Source organism: Tubulanus polymorphus, chromosome 5 (assembly GCF_964204645.1).
Source record: "Tubulanus polymorphus chromosome 5, tnTubPoly1.2, whole genome shotgun sequence".
NCBI lineage: Eukaryota > Metazoa > Nemertea > Palaeonemertea > Tubulaniformes > Tubulanidae > Tubulanus > Tubulanus polymorphus.
In genome coordinates, this window is record NC_134029.1 from 20,474,702 (window position 1) to 20,495,505 (window position 20,804).

A 20,804-nucleotide genomic window follows, 5' to 3' on the forward strand; every position below is an offset into this window, starting at 1 on the left:
AGTATACCGGTAGTCTATTATTAAAAGTTCGAATCCCGACTTAATCAATAAACGACAACTAAAACGCGGATTAAAATAGAACTAATAAGGTGTTTAAAAAAAAAAAGAAGAGATTTATAGCACATATATATTTATACATATTATTCGGTCAAGTTTTCTATGAAATAACAATGTGTAAACGTTGAAATCGGTGTATACAGTTCGAAACCAAGTGGAAGGCGTTTAAAAACTGTCTGTGGGTGAGGTATACATGTAAAACAATGTATCTAGATACCTGTACATATACACTATATATATATATATATATATATATATATATATGTATACATCGTGAATGTACGGTTGGAGTTAAGTGTGCGCAAACACGGAGGAGGAGACGAGTATTCACTTAAATATAGAGTATTAACTAAACCTTACGACGATATATTCAAAGAAGATTTTAGAACGCCACACGAAAAAAATGCACAACCGGTTTTAATGGGTAAACCGCGTGCTTCCCCCTGCTGTCGTCTCTCCGGAGCTCTAGGTACTCGTCGTTCCGCGAAAACTTCTTCCGACGCCCGAGCCGTTTCAAATGCAACACGTACGAAAATATTCTCTACATCGATCCGGGACTCCTACGAATGTTTAATTATCGCGCGGGCCCGGCATTTCTCAAAAACGAAGATCGGATTCAATTTTCGATACGCGCGAATCTAGTCGTAGCGACGTCTCTGCCGTAAAAACTGCACCACACAGTTCAAAAAGATCGGAGTAACTTCGAACCGTCCAATATCACAACAATAACCTCTGCAGACGCTATCATTATCAATATATGAGATCTCATCATCGTCATTATCATCATCATCATCGTCGTCGTCGTCGATGACATTATTTTCTAACCACCGGGTTTCGCGCCGCCGCGTCGCGACCGCGTTCACTTCGCCGTCGACGACGACGAATTCTTCGGCTCGTGTCGTTTGTTGTGCAACGCGAGGTGGTCGGAACGCGCGAAACATCGGTCGCAGATTTGACAGCGGAACGGCTTCGCGCCGGTGTGCTTGCGGATGTGACGAGTCAGTTCGTCGGAGCGCGCGAAACGCCACTGACACGTCGGGAAATGACATCGATACGGCTTTTCACCTGGAGAATACAAAAACATGAAACCGTTGTTTAAAACATTCAGCGAAACATTAGAAAATGTTTAATCAGTTCATTGCCGATAACAGGGGTGAATGATGTAGGGGTGATTTCGAGGGTCCCGGTCCTGTCTTCCCATAAAGGTTGCCCTTTTCGTTAAGACAGGTATTGTAAAACCTGAAAATCATATGACGCTCATCCTCTCGCAAATTCCAACTTTTCAGGTGTATTCATTCAAAGATATCTAAAACCGAGGATAGGACCCCCATTAGGGGCCTTTGACATGGCTGCTTTATCGAGATATGCCTTTTCTTTTCTTCTCGACCCAATTTTCCTAGATACACCCCTGAATAAAAACTGATTACCGCGCGCAAAATCTTACGTCACAAGTATAACAAATATGAACTGGGAAAAGGTTCAGGTTTCGGCTGTGCATATTGGTCCACATGATTAGAAGATAACATAATCGTATATTTCATCACATTAATGAACTAAGATCGGATATTCAATTGTTAAACACTAGATACAGTATCTATCTAGCAAACCGGATGGTTGTCTAATATCCTAATACAACAAATACTAATTCAGTTAAAATTCATTCATATAGGTCTATATCATCTCTGGGATGGAGGGGTCATATTGTATAACCGATGTTTAAGCATTTAATCAAATCTGTGGAATGGATTAACTAGAAGAATGGATGATGCTAATCCGCAGATTAGTTAATCTATTATGCTAAAACGAGGCCACCAAGAATTGCTACCTTATGCTTATTGATCACCGCTGACTGATATGTATTTGTATACGCCAACAACGAGTACATGTACGAAGGTGGTTAAATATTCAAGACAATTGGAGAATGAGAGCCATAAAAGTTGGTCAATGGCTGTTTAGTATGTTTAGTATATTTATCTCGCATGTAATACATATATACATCAGGGCCAAATCCAAGTGTGTTCGAATGACAGGATACAGAAATTATACCTCCCGCTACCAGAAATTCCTTTCTTTTTTGATTTTCACAAAAGTGAACGTTCCACGACTCAATATCATGTATATTTATATCATGTGTGACATTTAAACAGTAAACGCCTTCTTTACCTGTATGAATGCGCTGGTGAGCTTTCAAATGTGAACTTTTCGTGTAAGCCTTTAAACAACCTGCAATATACAAAATCGAGAAATTCATCAGTGAATATGAAGAGAATACGCGGAGACCTTTTTCGCATAAACGTTATCAAAATAGATAGACATTTCAACCGTATCCTATAAGCACCTTTTAACCGCGGCGGTGCCGATGAAAATATTTTGATAATTTCTTAAAAAATTGTTCAACCTTTTTTTTATAACTTATATCGCAAGATAATCGACATGGACCGGTTGCGTAGTCATGGCTTAAACTTAAGACCAGTCTAAGACCAACTTAGTTCTATAGTCAATCTAACAACTTAAGACCAAACTTAAGATTTAAGGCCACTTTAAGCTACTACTGTGCCACTGGGTCTAGGTGATCTAGGTGATCTGGAATTTTGTCAAACTGAAAATAAAACTAGGGCATTGTGAAATGTTCAACTCTAGCACCAGATGTCACCGTAGGTCTCATTTATATTCGCCGGAGAAAATTGTGAATGGCACGGAACGCTGGATTTATAAATAACTCAATAACTCGGCGTCAGTCTATCAGCATAATTTATGGAAACCTTCATTCAACAACAACAACAACAGTACTCACACTCACACTCACACTCACACTCACACTCACTCTATCACTCACATGAAAACATCAATAGCAGCTAAAATGAACCCGTTTTAGCAATGATAGGCCCAGTACCCGTCGGTTCAGGCTCCGACCGCCTACGTCTGCAACCGACGCCGCTAGAGTATAGTCATTCGAGAATAGGGTTTTCATGCTGCTACTACCACAGAAGGTGCGTGTGATACGGCGCAATACGCCATCAGACCCGACTGCAATAGCCAAATACGCATACAGCAAGAAACACGCGAAACGAGAAACGCATTTGATATCTACTCGGTGTTTACGCGTTACGACAAGCTCTCCCTTCGGCTCGGGACCTGATTTTGACAGTATCGCGGTGTCCCTGAGGTGTTTTGTTTCGTTGCCGGGATACTGAAAATTGGGATCGGACAAACCAGGAATTTTGACACCAGGATTTTTGACACTAGATACTGATAATAAATAAAGTGCTTCGTAAGTCGTGTAAATTGAGAGTGAGCAGGAAACAGTACTTAGCAAATTTGCGCATTATTTTGAGAAACAATTGAGACCGTAGACATGGCATTTAAGCGTATTTCGAGGGAAACTATCCCTTCAAATCACAGTAAAAACAGCGCCACCTTCTCCCGCCACAAAGCAGATGAATGCCTAGAGGTGATGCCCGGTTTTCCCTTTCAAAACAAAAATTTCGAAAAAATCTTTTTCATTTCGAAAGTAGATATGGCAATAAAGCGGATTTCAAGGGAAACAGTCCCTTCCGATCTCGATCGCGGTAAACACGGCGCCGCTACCTTCACCCGCCACAACGCGGATTCACGCCTAGCGATGACGAGCCTGCGTCCACGAGCCCGCGTCCTAGTATCGGTCGGGTTTTTTTTTTTCATTTACGAAAAAAAAAATTTCGAAAAACATTTTTCACTTCGACAACTACGAACGGCGGCGTACTAATCATATATAGGTAGGTGATGATTTCCGTTGCCATGGTAGCAACAGACGATAGACTGGAACGTATCAACTATCAACAACCAGAACGGCGGCGGAGATCTGTACAGCGTGTGTGCACGCTGGATCATTCGTTCGTTCGTTCGTTCGTTGCTTTCATGAATGAACGCTTTGCGGAAAGGGTTTCAACAAATAAAGATAAATGCGTTCGAATTATGATGCTACGTTTCGCACCGTTCATTTTCAGAATCTTTTAGCGGAGACGAACAGATGCAGGGTGGCCACTTCTATGTCACTTGCTTCTTCCCCGACTATTCCCCCCCCCCCGGATTTGATCTACTAATCCAATCAATTAACACAGTCAAATACGTAAGACATAGACGAAAACTCTTTGATCTTATGCGCGCTCTATCGATCTCAACAAATTTTCCTGATTTATAGGATTTTTTAAAACAAAATGGACGAATAAATATGTGTACACATGCCCCGGTTGCGCTTGTAAAGACCCTCGGAGAAGGTGAGTGCTTAACAAAATGGAAATTCGACGAATATTGGGTCAGTCGTTATGCATCTAGGTCAAAACGATTTTCATTATAATACCCCTGTTGTGTCGTAGTCGGTCGAAACGATAAAGATAATATGCACACAAATCATGAGCACGAAAAAAAAAACCGAACTCAAAACGAAAGATGATTGGTAATTTCGTTAGAAAAGCGCTGATGGAATAAGTGACAACAACAATCATAATTTTCCAGATTCGGTCGCTTAGTGATATTTCATAACAAACAACGCGCCGCGAATATTTCAGGCGTTCGCAGATAAAAATTATGTCTCGATTTCGTTCAGAATATTCAGAATCAGTATTCGTTTAGCTAATCAATTACGATAGAAAGTGAACAAATATTTTGAAATAATACACAACGCCGAAGAATTTTGAATAGGGGGGCAAAACATGCGAGGTCTAGTTGTGCGCATGTAGTTGTGCATGACCGCGAACACCATAGGTGCGTAGCCTCATACGTGGAGGGGGGATAGGGGTGATTGGGATTTGGCGGCCCTCCCGGTAGTCCCTTCAGAAAATTTAAAAAAAATAGATCACTTTCTAAGAGAACAAAATGACCAGCAAAAGTTTGCTACTGAATGCGTGCGCGACTTTCTTAGGCCAGGTTGCGAAAAATGTTATCTCGGCAAAAAAATAGGGAGGGGGGCCTTTGGACCCAGCTGATGCCCGTATCACAGATATATTACTTTTTATAGGTACGCAATAAACAATCTAATCACATTAACCGATAGGTGTATATATATATATATATATATATATACACTATATATAAATTACTTATCGCAATTGTGCAAATTGATTCTATTGATACGATGTACTAAAATAATGCATTCGGTTTTCAATTAATGAATTGATACAAAGCGCACCTCGGTGCGTCACGACATGTTTTTTTCACGCGGGCGCGCTACGAAAATAAGTCTCAGCAGCGCGGACCTCGTCTCCGGTTGACGCGCGCGCGCGCGCGTTCGCGATCGATCGGGCGCAATCAATGATGATTAGAATTATTGACATGTTTTTCGTTAAATGTTAATCAAGAAAAACGCTTTATCTATTAGCGCATTTATATTCGTCTAAAATAGCACACCGTATGAAAAATCACTTTCGTCACAAAGGTGTTGTCATAACAATTCTACATATACAAAAATATATATATATATAAATATCTATATATTATCATATAAATATCTATATATTATCATATATAGACCAGAAATACAAGATGCGATACATCTTGTCATCTTGTATTTCTGGCCTCGAATTCACTGGGACCGATAATTTGTTGTCTAAGTTGGGCAAAAAATTTGAGTCGGAGACAATATTGCGATGGTTGTTCTAGGATTTCGTAGACTGTATTATGATTATTTAAACAGCGATCACGGTAAAAATAAAGTATCCGGCTTCGTTCTTCTTGCCTTTGTTTTCACATTCGATAAGTCTGCGTGTTGAATTAAAGTCCGAAACCTTGGCGTTACGCGCGTGTTAGTTATGTCTTCGAGATCCCGTCTAATTTATGCGACATTTAACTGTTTAGAGTTCGTTTAGATTTCAATAGCAGAAAACGGCGTTTTGTTTAGGAGACGGATCGCTGGAGGATGTACCTCAAATTTAGCATTTCCCATAGCGGGCATACATCAATCCTCTACCCACGGCACTAGGACGCTCGACCGACGCAAATATTACGAGAATTTGCCAGCCGCAAACGATGCGCTTTTTCTGTCAGGGAGGGGGCAACGATATGAACAATGCCATTCAAATTCGGACCGAGGCGTTAAATGTCAGCGAATAACCGGTATTTCCTAATATTAGAAATTAATAACACGCAGCGGGAGATCCACTTACGGCATTTAATTTTAGGTAAATCCTTCGCATTTTCTCGAAAAAGTTCATAAACTAATTATCGAGCAGCGCCTCTGAGGAATCGAGCGCCCACTTCCGACACGAGCGCGGATTCTCTCTCTCTCTCTCTCGAGATCACTTTCCCTGAGTTTAACAATCAATTAAATTCGACTAATTGGCCGGAGATGTATATCGCCATTGAGGGAGGACGAGCGGATCAAAGGTTTCATCGTCGTCATCATCATCGTTGTAACAATTCATCGGCGGATTCAATCATACTTCGATGACACTAATTAGACATTAACAATTAGAAGAGAAGATTCTGCTTAATTACAACGCGTGATAGCAGGGCTGCAGGCGTAGCTACCGTCTGAAATCTAGCTCATCGACGGGGTACAGGCAACGCGGCTGTGACAAGTGAGGATTCCTACGGCCAGGTTCACCTGTTGCTCTGCATATCGCGCTTCAATTCCTTCTATATTTCAATTAAATTCGAGTATCGCATAAGAATGTCAATTTTTTTGTGAAATTATACACTGAGCGACAAAGCAAAATATTTGAATTTGGAAACCTGAACATTGATTTCAAATTTAATTAAAAATGAACTGATTTTCAACCCAGTGTTTTGTGGCGCCTCCTGGCGAGAGTCGGTCCACATTCTACTGAAGATCCAGTGAAGTGAAACAGTAGTAATCATCTGCCACGACCTGTCATGGTTCCCACAGTTATAGTTAAAGCAGCTTCCTAAGTTTTCCCGAAATATTTCGCGGGTAATTTTGCAATTTTCCTGAACGGGGAAATGGGGCCTTCTTTAAAATGAACATATAATAAATATAGGCCTACACCATTGCCCCATTGTACTACAGAGAAGTGAACATTTTAACTGGTTTGATAAAGGCGATTTCTGAAGATAGTTGCCCTTGAGCTAGCATTCGACATCACGGAACTAGGCTGCTACGTGAAGCGTAAAATGATTTAACAAATATTTTCCGGATTGGACGACAATTAATCGAAATCCACAAAGGGGAATATCATGCGTTTTCCCAATTTCCCATAACTATGGGAACCATATGTACTAGCCTACCAGAACATCTACAGTCTAGTTACTTTTCCGCTCTGGATGTCAGAGGGGCACTATCATAGGCATAGCTGTGATGAGAATTTGAATTTGAATTTAGATTGATTTTTTCCAAAAAAACAATCCCCTCGACCCTGTATACGTGTATCGCGATTTCGTTTAAACCAAAGAGAAGAAGATTCAAAAAACAATCCCCCGTTCGTTCTGACTAGGAAACATGAAAGATAGAGATCTGTTGTGTTCGCCGATTGTTGCGTCGTGACCCTTGGACTTCAAATGAAATCGAGCCCCGGGGATGATATACATCATTATTCCATTTCGATACACGGCGTTGAGCAACGAACGAACGAACGACCGAGATACACCATAAGTAATAAATAATGCTCGATTTTTCCGCTGTCACCGACACAAACTGATTATTATGATAATAAATTCATCTATTCAAAGCCGAATCTCCGTAGTCTCGACAATAATTGACCTCATTTCGTACAACAATCATCCATCACTCGGGGCGCCGTCGTCGTTGTTGCCGAGCAACTGGATCTCGGCTACGAGTATCCAGAGACGAAAATACCGGGCCGCGATTCAATTGAAATAAAGAAACGTCGGGCGCCGCGCGTGAATGGCCCGCAAGGAATCGAGGTCAAATATATTATAGTGCATTCTGAAAGACTAGCGTTTGTGCGCTATTGTCGAATTCTGTGTTGCTATACTATTATTAACATCTTTTACTTAAATGGTTATGAATTCGACAAAGCGGAGCGTAAACCTCTCGTCTTCCGATGCTAAAACATCTATAGCGATATGCGCATACTGAAAACCCCGGGTATTTTTAAGGACGATTCACCACCTGGGGCGTGTTGAGATTTTTTATGCCGAAAAAATACCAATCATTCATATCGGATAAACGCCAACAGCCGAATTAACGTGCCTCGGCGATTTTGCGCAAAATGCTAAATTTCGCATTCGGTATTCATTTATTCGCGCGAAATCCAGGAACGTATTAACTATTGAAAATAGCATTTATCAACGCGCGAAACGAATAAAAGACCGAACGTTTCGAATTCAACACCGCCGCGATTATTGAATGGTTTATCAAATGCGGGCAGAATACTGAAAAGTCCATATAGTCTAGTAACACGGAGGAAGGAAGTACTTTCGTTGTACGAACAGAACAGTTGGATCGGGGTTTTCTATCTCCAGCAGGAAAACTATAAATACCGAAGAGGAAAAAAAAAAGAGTACGCAATTAAACTACGGATAGCAGTTCTAATTAGGGCCTACTAGAAAACCGCAACAACAACGATATCATCGGTTTTTACACGCATCCACGAAAGCTGCCTAACCCCTCAAGGGGCTGGTTCCTAATATCGTAAATGTCCAAACGCGGTCTTAAATCTTAAGGCCGGTCTTAGATCGGGTACGAGATGTTCTTATACACTGGTGGTCTTAAAAGCCCCGACAATGGAATCCGATGTCAACACTGTCAAGTCACTCATACATAGGCCTACTACATTTTCTGTTTGTCGTATTAGTAAGCGATATGTAGAGATATGTAGACTTCGACCCCTCTGACGAATAACCTCCAGTAGTCCGCCCTGAGTTATTGTTTGAACTACGAAACCTAAATAAATACGGCGGTCGGTCGGAGCAGATATCATCGGGGCGCGAGGGTAAATATCAAACCACTTAAAATATCATCACGAGGCAAGTTTTATCTATCTATGAATGGAACCGGGCGAAGTTTTTATCAATGACACAGGAATGTATCCTTAGCCAATCAGGCGTCGGTTTCATTCATAATTTCGATCACATGATTAGTACTGCGTGTCGGGGTAGTTCCCGGTTCATTCATGCTTACTGAGTCATTTTCACGGAAATGGCTTCTACCTCGTACTCGCGCGAGAGAGAGCGAGCGAGTTAGACTTTGACCGTGTAGAACGGCTAACAACACTGCGAGGAGTAAACAATTATCGCCGGCTATACACGGCCGGCATACAACGACTACCATTACACATAGGAAGCATGACGCAATACAACGAAATCGCGAATCGAATTTCGGAAAAAAATTCCGCACAAGTTTATGGCACCGATTTCCTAAGATAAACGAATGAATGAAGGTCGTCGTGGCTGGCTGTCGCGTTATCTTAAAAGGGTTTCTTTTTTCGAGCGCCATAAAAAATGTCGACTTCGAGACCCGCGCGCTTATCGTATACATTACAGCCACCGCGCATAGTAAACCTCAGCTGATGTGTAACAGATTAGAAATTTCATATCGATCTATATAATACACGTTCATATAGGCCTACGTCGATTAAAAATATATCGGCGGTTTTAGTGTACACCAGTATATAGAGGTACATCGAGCATATGGCTCTCTTCGTTATACAATTAATTAACCGAATGGCACAGATGCCTAACATAACAGTCGGTCGGGGCTGATTCGAAACGACGTTCTCATAAAACAACCACCGACCACTGACGCAACCTTCGAATTCCGAACGGGCGAAACTAACTTCAACCGAAAAAAAAAACGGAACATACTTCACCGGTGACTAGCAGTCTTACTATGTTTGAAAATAGTAGCTTCGTTACGCTACGCGTTCACGAATTCTACAACTACCGACTACATTTTCTCGGAAGACGCGAAGAGTTTGTGGCCGACGTAAAAATGATTTTATAATCGTGAAATAACGGGTCTATAGCGCAGGCTTCGAATCCAAAAGAACCCCCCCCCCCCCCCCGCAATACATTTGATACCGCTCATTTATAATTCTTAAGGAAATATGAAGCAGAAACCTTACACTCACAACTATACCCACATAATGTTAAATGTGTTGTTCAACCTTCATAATATCAATACAGATCGCCAAGAGGTCTTATCTAAGCATTTTAAAATTTTTTTTGGGGAGGCAGTCAAGACGTCCATCTAGCTCAAGACATGTTAAAAATTGACTCCTATTGCGTATTTCTCAAGCTACGGTCGGGAATCAACAGAAAGTTGAAAACGGATTGAGATAAACGAATCTTACCTGGGAAGTCGCAGTAATGAATGCGGCGTTTTTCTAGGTCGGGATTGTTACGTCTGTTATACTTGATCGTCGTGCAACCGGGGTGCGTGTGACGCGGCATACCGGACGGCGTCAGCGGTATCTCCACCGGCTGTCCGTTACTGGCCAGAACGAACATACTCTTCCTGGCGTTGAGGCCCGGGTACGGCGGCGGGGGCGGCAGATTGCCGTCGGGACTGCCGGGCTGCGACGTAGGGGGCGTCGGCGGCAGTAAATTCGAAGGACACGTCTGTAAGAACGAAGGAGCGCTGACCGGGTATGCGATCGGACTCGAGTACGGACTGATTCCCGGCGTCGTTGCCGCTGATGATGACTGCGGCTGCGGGATGATTAACCGCGGTTTCGGCAAGACGAGATTCCGCGACGTTGACACGACTTCGCCCAACGAACTCGGCGGTTTACAATCGCCCGAAAAGTCCGACGAAAATTGGCACAACGACGACTCGACTTTCTCTTGTTTACATTCTAACATGTCGGGAACAGAAAATGGACACGCGTTCATTTGCTGCGACAATTCGAGTCCGGGTTCTGTTTTAACTTTACTCAAATCGAAATCGACTTCGTCGATGCCGTCGTCGGTGTCCATAGGCGTAGACTTGGTTTCGATGTCGTCTTTGTCTCGTCGTCGTTGTTGGGAAACGTCGTAAACCGGCAAACAGTCCTGCAACTCGTCCCACAGCGTGTCGATGGACCGCTTCGTTTCTCCGTCCTCGTCGTCGCCCGCGTTATCTATGTTGTCACCAGGTGGCGCCGGCGGCGGAGGAGAGTTCGCCGGGGTCGAATTCAAACTCTTTGTCGCCGTCGTTGAAATGGTCAACGGGGAGCTATTGCGGGAACGATCGCGCACGGTCAATGACAGCGGCATCATGTCGCCGGATGTGGTCGTGGTAACGGGCGATCTGTTTTCCAGGCGTAGAACCGGCGATTGGTTTCCGGGATTAGGGGACTGGTTACCGACATCAGTGGCGTTACTGCCGAGTACCGGGGATTGGTTACCGCTGAGAACAGGCGGCGATTGGTTACCGATTAACGTCACCGGCAACCGGTTACCGAGCACCGGTGACTGCGTACCGGACGACGACTGCGTCGCCAATGGCGACGGTACGTACGGCTGCCGATTCAGGCTCATGTACTTCTCGAAGTTCACCGTCTTCTCGCCGTGAAAGAAGAAGTTCTCGACGATCACCGAACTGTCGCGGCGCGCTTTCTCGCCGAGCGGGTCGAGTCGCAGGAACGAGTTCTTCGACAAGTACAGGCCGTGCTGGTGGTGACGCGGCACCACGCGAGAATTCAAATTCGACTCTCCGGCGGGCGCGTCATCGCTGAAAAACTCGTCGACGACCGACGCGCTCTCGCGTCGCGGTTTCTTGTAGCTCGGCGACGGCAACGGTTGATGGGTCAATAGATATTGATCCAATTCCGCTTTCGTCTGCAAGTAAAAACGAAAACAACAATCTTTGAATTCGGCGCGGCTCGATATCTTATCGGGGAATGTTAATAGTGTTCCGATGTACGGATCATCTAACAGCCTATTTTCGGGTATTCCAAACCTCTTGATCATTATAAGAAAATGACGGGGTTCGTAGAAAAGATAAGGAATATTTTCAATCGTCTCAACGTCAATGCAGATAACATTATCCAAACTGGAATCGACCAGTTGAGAAAAAAAAATAAACTTAAATTGCTTTTCTCTCGGCTTATTACAAAGTAGTTCAGTAGAATCGACGAAATTTCTTGAACTTAAAAGTGCTCTTTTTTTTGTCGATGAAAATGACTGTTTTCGAAGCTATGCCAATTTTTACTGAAAGATCGGCGACGACGTATGCCCGATTCAAAGAATTCTATTTAGAACTCGTAGCGAATTTTGAACGGCGAACGTCCGTTTATATTGTGTTTATTGTGCATTTTCATACACACACACATGATTTCGAAACAAATAAAGCGCAAGGTAAATCGAGTTCGGTTTATGACGGTGCTGCCGATGGCCACGCATCAGCGCATTCGTATAATAACCCGACATACGTCCTTTTAGAAATAGCTTACAATCTAAGCTCGGAAAATATTCTATTTGTGCCCTCATGTAAAAGACGGCAAATAAAAACGATTAATAACTTATTTGGTGAACTTGTTATTTAAGTTATATATTAACTTTTATCTTATCTGCGATTACACTTTACAACTATTCAAATATTACACATGGAAATAGTACAAGAATAAGTGCGATCCCTTCTGACTATCTTGGAGCAATCAGTCAGAATTATTACTCTTAAGTTCACATTAAATCTACTACCATTGAATCATTGATATTGATGGAAATTCAGCAGTCAGACTTGGTTAAATTTAGGGATTTAAGGGCCTCTGCAGTTCATAGCACCTGGTAGGCCTGATTAATCTAGTTACTGACAATATGAAGCTTGCAATGCATGTACAATTTACTTCTACAATTAACCAAAAATTATCATAAAAATCAAAAAAAAAATATAGGCGGTAACACCAGTACGGTACCATAATTTCAATCTAGATCATGTGGTTTCATTTTTATTTCTTTTAGCCTATCAAAAGGTAGAAAGATTGGATCAAATTAGGCTACCGGTAGTCCTGGCTTCTCAAAGACCTAAGACATTAAGTAAGAAATACCGGAGCTAAACTAGAGGTATCAAAATCAAGGCCGGGTTCAATTCGACTCAAAATAAGGACCAAGCAACTTGTAGAGCTAAAAAGGCTCCACTATCAAAAACAATACGGTGAACAGTAACTTAGGAGTCCTTTAACATAACCAGGTCCGTGCCAAACCCCAGGTCACCTATGGTATGCATTTTAACCATTTCCAGACTATATCAAGATTGCCCCATAACCCATAAATAGTGTTACCAACCGTTTTGCACAGAGAGGTTGCACACAAAAAATGTAAGTGATTACAAGCCCAACGCAATATATGACATTATTTATCAATCCTGATGGGCCGGTACATCGTTATAATTTGTATGCGTTCCCAACAAGATTTTATTTATCATATATCAGATTGAAATGTTCGAAGATAATCAAACTGCGCCTACCTGAAATCCTGACCCAGATATCGCGCTGCTGACTTCGTTCGGTGGAAGAAAACAATCGTCTTGATCTGGTACGATTTGGTCGTCAAAAACATCGTTGTAGTCGTCCGGCGCCAGGCACAGCATCTCAGCCATGTTACCGTCAACCTTTAGAGAGTAATTCACAACTGTCTCTGATTCGGATTTATTCGATAAACTTTCGTGAATCGAGATCTCGGGTCGCTTTGCTGCTCGTCAGATGGCTTCCAATTTTATGAATGAACTCTCGAAGCCAGCTACTCAGTGCCGCCCATATAAGGCAATAAAGGGGCGGTGCTTAGCGGCGATCGCCATTCTCGGTTATGTAAATTGACAGTTAGTTTATGAATGAAACCGCCGAACATGCCCGAAGGCTTCCGAATATTAATGAGTGACAAATTTATGAATGGGACTGACTATAAGGGCGCTCGAAAATATCTGCGGGCAGCTCATTTTCTTCGATATCCATACGTTTCTACGATCTTGGTCGCCCAATGTTGGCATATTATATATATTTATATGAAAAAGCGGTTTAAGGTGAAAATATAAGTAAATGCGCATCAGCAAAACAATGATGACATCATACCACGTGATAGTAGTGGCAGCACAATACGGTAGCCTTTAGTTTCCATCATCGTGGTTCGGGCTCGTTGCGCCGGGCTCAATATTGATTCCGTGTCATTAGACTGTTGTTAAGAGAATCTGGTTACTGGATTGGTACCATCATGCGGTTCTCCGGACAACCACTCTATATCTCACTGAGACTGTTGTTATTCGCTATAACTGTTTGGCTCAAACCCAATAAGGCCCCGGGGGCTGATTTGAGCTGCCTTGAACCTTTTCTGTCGGTCAAATCTATGACCGGTCTCTTAGAATACGAATCCCAAATTACAACCATTGCCCCAACCCGTGGTCAACCGTTTTATAGAACCATGGACTCTAGGAGGGAAACGTTTAGGACTCTAGGAGGAAAACGTTTCACTCCAACGTTTTTAGAGTCCGAAACGTTCTTCCGCTGGGGGATGGCCTACTGCGTACTGCGGGTAAAAAAAACATAACCAACCGGACCCCAGTTAGAGAGTATAGTAAACGAAAATGTGAGCGATAAGATACATGCTACGTTTTAAGGGTGTGGTTATATTAATTTTCTTCCCCAGGGTCAAATTGAAGCAACGCAAATAACATCAATATACGTCAATAATATCATATTTACGATAACTTTTGATGTTCATACAAGATACGAATGTCATCTTCCAAAATAAACTGAAGTAATCGATTGGATTCTTACTCCGCAGTAGGAAATTTCATTCACAAAACTGTCAAACCCAACGGCAATAACACATTAAACACTCTGATCGGTTACGGAAACCGTATTTAGGTGCCTAGGAAACTTGCGCACTTACTAGACTTTCAAAATTAGACATATTTTTTTCCGATGTTGGGTGCGGATACTATTAGACTGCCACGAGCGTTTGAGTCTTTGTTTGAGAATTTTTAGAGGCACCCCGAACTTCAATGGGCGGGTCCCCTTTCAGTAATCACGCATCACATCTCAGAACATTGGATGCCTCTCATTAAAAAAAACAGAAACCGGATTTTGAAAACAAACTTGTAGACATTTGACATTTCGGCCATGAATAGGACTATTAGTTGAGACCGCAGTTTCAGAAAATCAAGTTAGCGACAATATTTCAAATTCTTTAATTAATTATTCTATCTAAGAGCCAAGCTATGAAAACAAGGCAACGAATGGTCATTCTAGTCTTTCTTCCAATGATATTTTCGAGCGATTACATAAATTCAGCGAGCCCGGTTTCAGGTATATATTTTCCAGATCACATTGCAAAGCATCCGGTATCCACTTCTTTTGTAAGAAACTTCCTCGAATAAATCATACACCTCTATAAAATTAGTTGTTTGTGACGTGAATTGTTGATCATCTTACTATAACGCGCTCGATGGTATTGCGCGCAGACGATCGATTCAGCACTGCGCCTTTTATTCTCAGATACCGCCCTCAGTTTTTCTAGGCACCGCTATTGAACAGTCACCGATAGAAATGTCGTCGTTCTAGAATAACGGGCGTCTGAGGAAAAAATCGAGCACTTATGAAGGGCGAAAAGTTGAAAACAAGGATTGATTCTGGAGCATTTGAGAACGTGCATCGAGGCAACTCCCCGTTGGGCCTTCATGTACGGTTGTCCCACCTTGGAGTAATCATTTGAATGATCATTTCAAATGATTACTCCAAGGTCCCACGAACTGTGTCACAGAAAAATCACAGAACCGTGTCTATGAGATGTAAAGAGAATCCGACAAGAATAACGAAAAACAGTCCGAGAATGTAACTGAACCTACAGTAGTTTATTCGAAATTTCAATTACATTCTAATATTCATATTCCGGAATAGAATATAGTCGAAACGTCGAATAAACTACTATAGCTCCAGTAACATTTTTGGACGATTTTTTCGTTATTATTGTGGGATTCTCTTTACATTATCGTGTCTCAACACACGGATACAGTGTTTTATCAATAGTCATCGTGTCTACGTGATTTATAGAAGTTGTTGACAATTCTTGATTTCATCGTGGTTCAATCGCTGATTGATAATGTCTGGCGATGAAAGCTTTAAAAATCGGGTCAATATGATGCCGCAGTGATGACAACAAAAATATCACATTGAAATTTCATAATAAATTTATTGAGGATTAATTAAGACATGTACCAATAGAGAGCAGCACCGCTTATAGCTGAGTAATTGTTATATCAAAATATAGAATTATCAAAAATAGTCTAGGTGATTACTTAACAATAATTATAAAAACATGAAATAAATTTTCGAGAAAATCAGACAAACAGCTGTGACCAGTGAAAAGCACTTTTACTAATCAAGTTATATTGAGTTAATAATTAACAACATCCCACTGAAAGGAAACAGATCAACAACAACCGGAAACCAAGCCTATATGTGTGGGATAAGCCCATACAGAATTGACTGTAGAATTCAGCCGATTTGAAATCCCCAACAAGGGCAGGTTTGGAGGGCCCCCTGAATCCTAGCATTAATTTCATGACAATTATTCTAAATTCTGGCAAGACCATTCTAAACGCATCAATTTTGAAAGATTTTCGAGGAGACAGATTTATGGACGATCACTAGGACAATAAATTTCTATTTAAAGCACTAGGCCTACGCCTTCAAATTTTCTAGATCTGCCCCTGACTAAGCTACATGTATTTGATCGTTTTCACATCGTAAAGAACTGATTTTTTCATACAGTTCGCGTCTATAGCTCAACATCGATTTCACATCTTTCCCGCACAGCACGTCGGCCAGCGAAAGACGCGGGACACCTTCAAGACGAAGTTCATCGCGACGGCCATCGCGGAAATTAATCCAAATCGACAGCGCTAACAGAAATGACTCTGTCATCGTTGGTCGAACCGGAAACAATCGAGCCTCCCATAAACTCGAATAACCAGCTGAACCTTCGGGAAATATTTCGCCGAAATCTTCCCTCCAATCAAAAAGGCTACGACCCAAATATAAAATACAACTTGGATCGTTTAGGTTTATCTTAGTTTTAAGGTCCGTCCCGATTTCTAGTACGATTGTCACATAATGTACGCGATTGTTAGAAATCACGGGTAAAGTATGCATGAAACACTGACCAGGAATATGAATTCTATTGACATCATTATTCGTTACTTCACAGTTACTCAGAATTGTATTGGCATCAACAGTGACTGGCGAGTTGAAATGACAAAATTCGACTACGCTGCTTTCAGCTATCACAGAATCTCCAGTTAAACAGGAATGTATAATACAGCCTGAGCAGTTCGTTCTAGTACCCGTATAAGCATTGAAATTATCACGATTCAGATCTATATCCGCCGCGAATTGATCATTACCTGTAAAATTCTCTATATATTCTTTCATCGTGCCGATGTGATAGAACTTCGAATTCTTCAACAAAACGACATTAATCGCTGTCCCTTCGAGCAAGTCGTAAAGAGCGTCGCGCGTCCGACGAAGATTATCATGAGACCGCGTAACATTCGACACATTCTCGATGTAAGCTCGATTCGAGTTCGGTCCGAGCGCTTGAAGGAAGTCGCCGTACGCGTCGATTTCGCATTCGACGGGACCTTTCGTTTTGTAGAATTCGACGAAATCTCGCGCGATTTTCCGATCGAAAAAGAACGCGCTATCCGTGTAAACGACGTCGGAATTAGGAGCGCGAACGATAGCGTTCGTTTCGCGCATCGATTCTACGCCGGGTTTCTGTAGTACTCGTAGACATTCGACCATCTCGACCGCTTTATCTTCGTTCAGTTTATCGACGTCTTTTAAAACGTAAACGCCGTGTTTCGTACCCAATTCGACGACCGACGGATGAGCGAGGACCGTGAAACCTTCGTTTTCGAACGACCAATTCGCGTCGTCGGCGTCTAGACTGTAAGGCACGATGTCATCCGCGCAGGTGACGAACACGCCCGCGGACATCTTTTTTACAAATGGCATGAATATCGCGAGTTTCAAGTCTAACATTTGCGTAAATTTCTCCCCGATCGGGAGAGCGGTGAATATTTTACCGAGCGCGCTAGCGCTGGGTAAACGCTGACTCTTACCACCGGCGTGTATCATGAGTATCTTCATTTCGTAGACTCGTTCACCATAGATTTCATATAAAGCGCCCAGGCTATTGATAGTAGCTCCACCATTTCCTGAAAAGAAAAAATCGCACTGATTAAAAAAAACAAATGTCATACGGCAAATAAAATCACACATAATCATTTTTTATTTCAAACAGATTTGATTTGATTTGTGTCATGTATAAACAATGAGATTAAATTGTTGATAAAAAAGTGCCTGTAAATCATGTGTTCGAAAAATTGTTTGATTTTGCTTTTCGTACAATGAAATTTTTTTTAGAACAATGAAAAATTATCTTTCAATAAGAACAATTATAAGATTAATCAAGCTAGTTACGCTGGTTGTGAAAAGCAAAAGCTGGGACACTTGCCGTAGGATAATACAAGTGAGGCATATAGGCAGATAAAATAGAAAGCTTTCAAAAGATACTTAAGGGTAGCAAGGACACAAATTTACCTGATTTGATCGCTGGCTTATCAGCAAAAATATGAAACTGCAACGATTCTGGAAGGCCCTTCTTCATGCGTTTATCCTGTAGTTGAAGTTCATAGGCGATTTTTTGTTCCTCATCAGCCGTTGTCAGGACAACTATATCCCAAAATGGTACATTTTCTTTCGTTCCTTCAACGGAGAAAATTTATTGATTTTGGCTTAATCATTCATTACATACATAAAGTGCTAAAATGGCGGTAAAATGAGGTGAATTACCTTTTAAAAATGCTCGAAAATCTTCAAACAAATGCAGCATATGGCTATGAATATCGTGCTTGATAATGGATGTCATGTTTTCCTTTTAAACAATGCTCCGCACCTGAATTTATAAGAAGAATTATGGATTACCTGAAGACTTAGGTAGTTTCCATAGGCCTCCTTTGGGCGGCAGTAAGCTATCATAAATTTTGGGTTGAAAATATCCAAACGTGAAACCAAACCTCCACAGATAAGTTACTGATTACCCCGACAATAAATTTTAACGCGATCATTCGTTATCATTATTTTTTTGACGAATAAATAAAATACTAAGTAAATTTGATTAGTTTTTGTTTGGTTTTTACTGCAGGCCTTTCTCTACTCTACTTGAGATGGGCCGGGGTTTTTGGGACGCTTTCATCGGTTTATTCATTACACAAGCTACTAAATGAACTTATTTCAACTTCTCGGTAAGATTCAAGAATAGGGGACTAGTGGTTAGGATTAGGGTTAGGTTTAGTTCCCTAATCATCATTAATTACTGCATTACTATCATATCATTATCATTATCAATTACTAATATTATTACTTAATTGATTACTATCACTACATATATATTGCTATAGTCCCCTATTCTTGAATCGCACCGATTTCTCTTTACGCAAATTTAGCATTTTACACAAATAGGTATGTTTTTTTTCGATTTTGTATAAACTTTACCCTTGTTGTCAAGATTCGTATGACCTCTGTTGATACTTAGTACACCGGAAGTGAACTCTCTTGAGAATTTGCTGACGAAAGCTTCAAGAGTCCCGCGACCACGAACAAACCTCATTTAGCGACCTCAGTCAAAACGCAAATTTCAAACTACCAATGACGAAATAAGATTTGACTGGTAATTCACGCACCGTTCACGGTTCGGTCGAGTTATTCAGCAATAAACTCTAGTTTACCTAGAGATTGTTGAAGACGTTTAGTAGCAGGCAAACTGCTCTGATGGATACCGGCCACTAAGTAACCGGTCATAAAAAAATTGTTAAAAGATAATAATTAATGATTTTCGCTGTGTGTGGGACTGCCTCCTCGGTGGCCTCACCTCCTCAGATGATTATCACCAATAAACGACTTTATTTCCCCAAATATCTTAAGTAGAACTGTGCTAATTGCTAATTACCATACTCGCCGACTTAATGAACGTTTTCTCCAATAGTGAAAGGATCGAAGAAAAACCTTTTAAAATGGCCGGGCTGGAAAATCTTCCAAGCAGATGCACATCTTTTAGTTATTTGAGTATCTAGTTCAGTGGAGATAGAGCCTTTGTTTTTGCCCTCAACACACAACCAAAAATGCACACATACTAAACTATGATAACAGTTTGATTAAGATGTAATCATTTAATAAGCCAGTTGTTTTCTGTAACTTCAATGATCAAGTGTTCATACCGTTTCAGTTTGAATTGGAGGATATACATAATGTAAAACCACTAGAGGTATAATGCCTATCAGCAAAAAACTGCTATAATAATCTGTATCAGTATATTCAGTGGCAAAAGAAATGTGAAGATTGTACACTATCATATAAAGGAAGTCAAGACATTGTGACATTAAAGCTGGTAGGACATAGAGTACTACATGTATGTACAGTCCCAGCATTCTTATAGGGTTCATGCACTTCTGAGTACCGGCGTAATCTTCTTAGAACATTCACTGTTGTATGATAGACTGACCCAAAATAAGATTGGTATAATGGGAAATAAGCATGGTATAATGGATGATGAATTATCCAGGCTTAATTCTAGTTTAATCTTATGAACTTCGCCAAGCTAAGCTTTAATCATATACCATTAACTAGTAAATGAAGAATACACCAAACGAAGAGTAGAAAAGTAAAATCCATTCTTTTAGCCTTGTATCATAACATTAGCATTCGGAAGCCTAAAAATGCAATTAAAATTGATTGAAAATGAACAACTACTGACTCAATGCTACACCACTGATTGAGGGGAATCCCATTCAAAGATGATTGTGTACTAGTACATCA

At 41.2% G+C, this 20,804-nt stretch overlaps 2 protein-coding genes across 3 annotated transcripts; both read right to left on the minus strand.

The window, feature by feature from the left end:
* Positions 1-308: 308 nt before the first annotated feature.
* LOC141905134 (uncharacterized) lies at positions 309-13,634 on the minus strand. Its single transcript, XM_074793909.1, has 4 exons — positions 13,400-13,634; positions 10,305-11,772; positions 2,221-2,280; positions 309-1,122 (listed from the first exon to the last, which is right to left on the minus strand). The coding sequence occupies exons 1-4, from the start codon at positions 13,529-13,531 to the stop codon at positions 917-919; spliced, it is 1,866 nt and encodes a 621-aa protein (XP_074650010.1). The 5' UTR covers positions 13,532-13,634; the 3' UTR covers positions 309-916.
* Positions 13,635-16,146: 2,512 nt separating this feature from the next.
* Positions 16,147-19,524, minus strand: LOC141905135 (fucose-1-phosphate guanylyltransferase-like). 2 transcript variants are annotated; one of them, XM_074793911.1, is made up of 4 exons: positions 19,485-19,524; positions 18,783-18,885; positions 18,531-18,695; positions 16,147-18,145 (listed from the first exon to the last, which is right to left on the minus strand). In XM_074793911.1, exons 2-4 carry the CDS (start codon positions 18,856-18,858, stop codon positions 16,641-16,643), a joined length of 1,746 nt encoding a protein of 581 aa, XP_074650012.1. In that variant the 5' UTR covers positions 18,859-18,885; positions 19,485-19,524; the 3' UTR covers positions 16,147-16,640. The 2 variants fall into 2 exon arrangements, with proteins under 2 accessions (XP_074650012.1, XP_074650013.1); XM_074793912.1 differs by lacking the exon at positions 19,485-19,524 and adding an exon at positions 19,426-19,476.
* Positions 19,525-20,804: the final 1,280 nt, after the last annotated feature.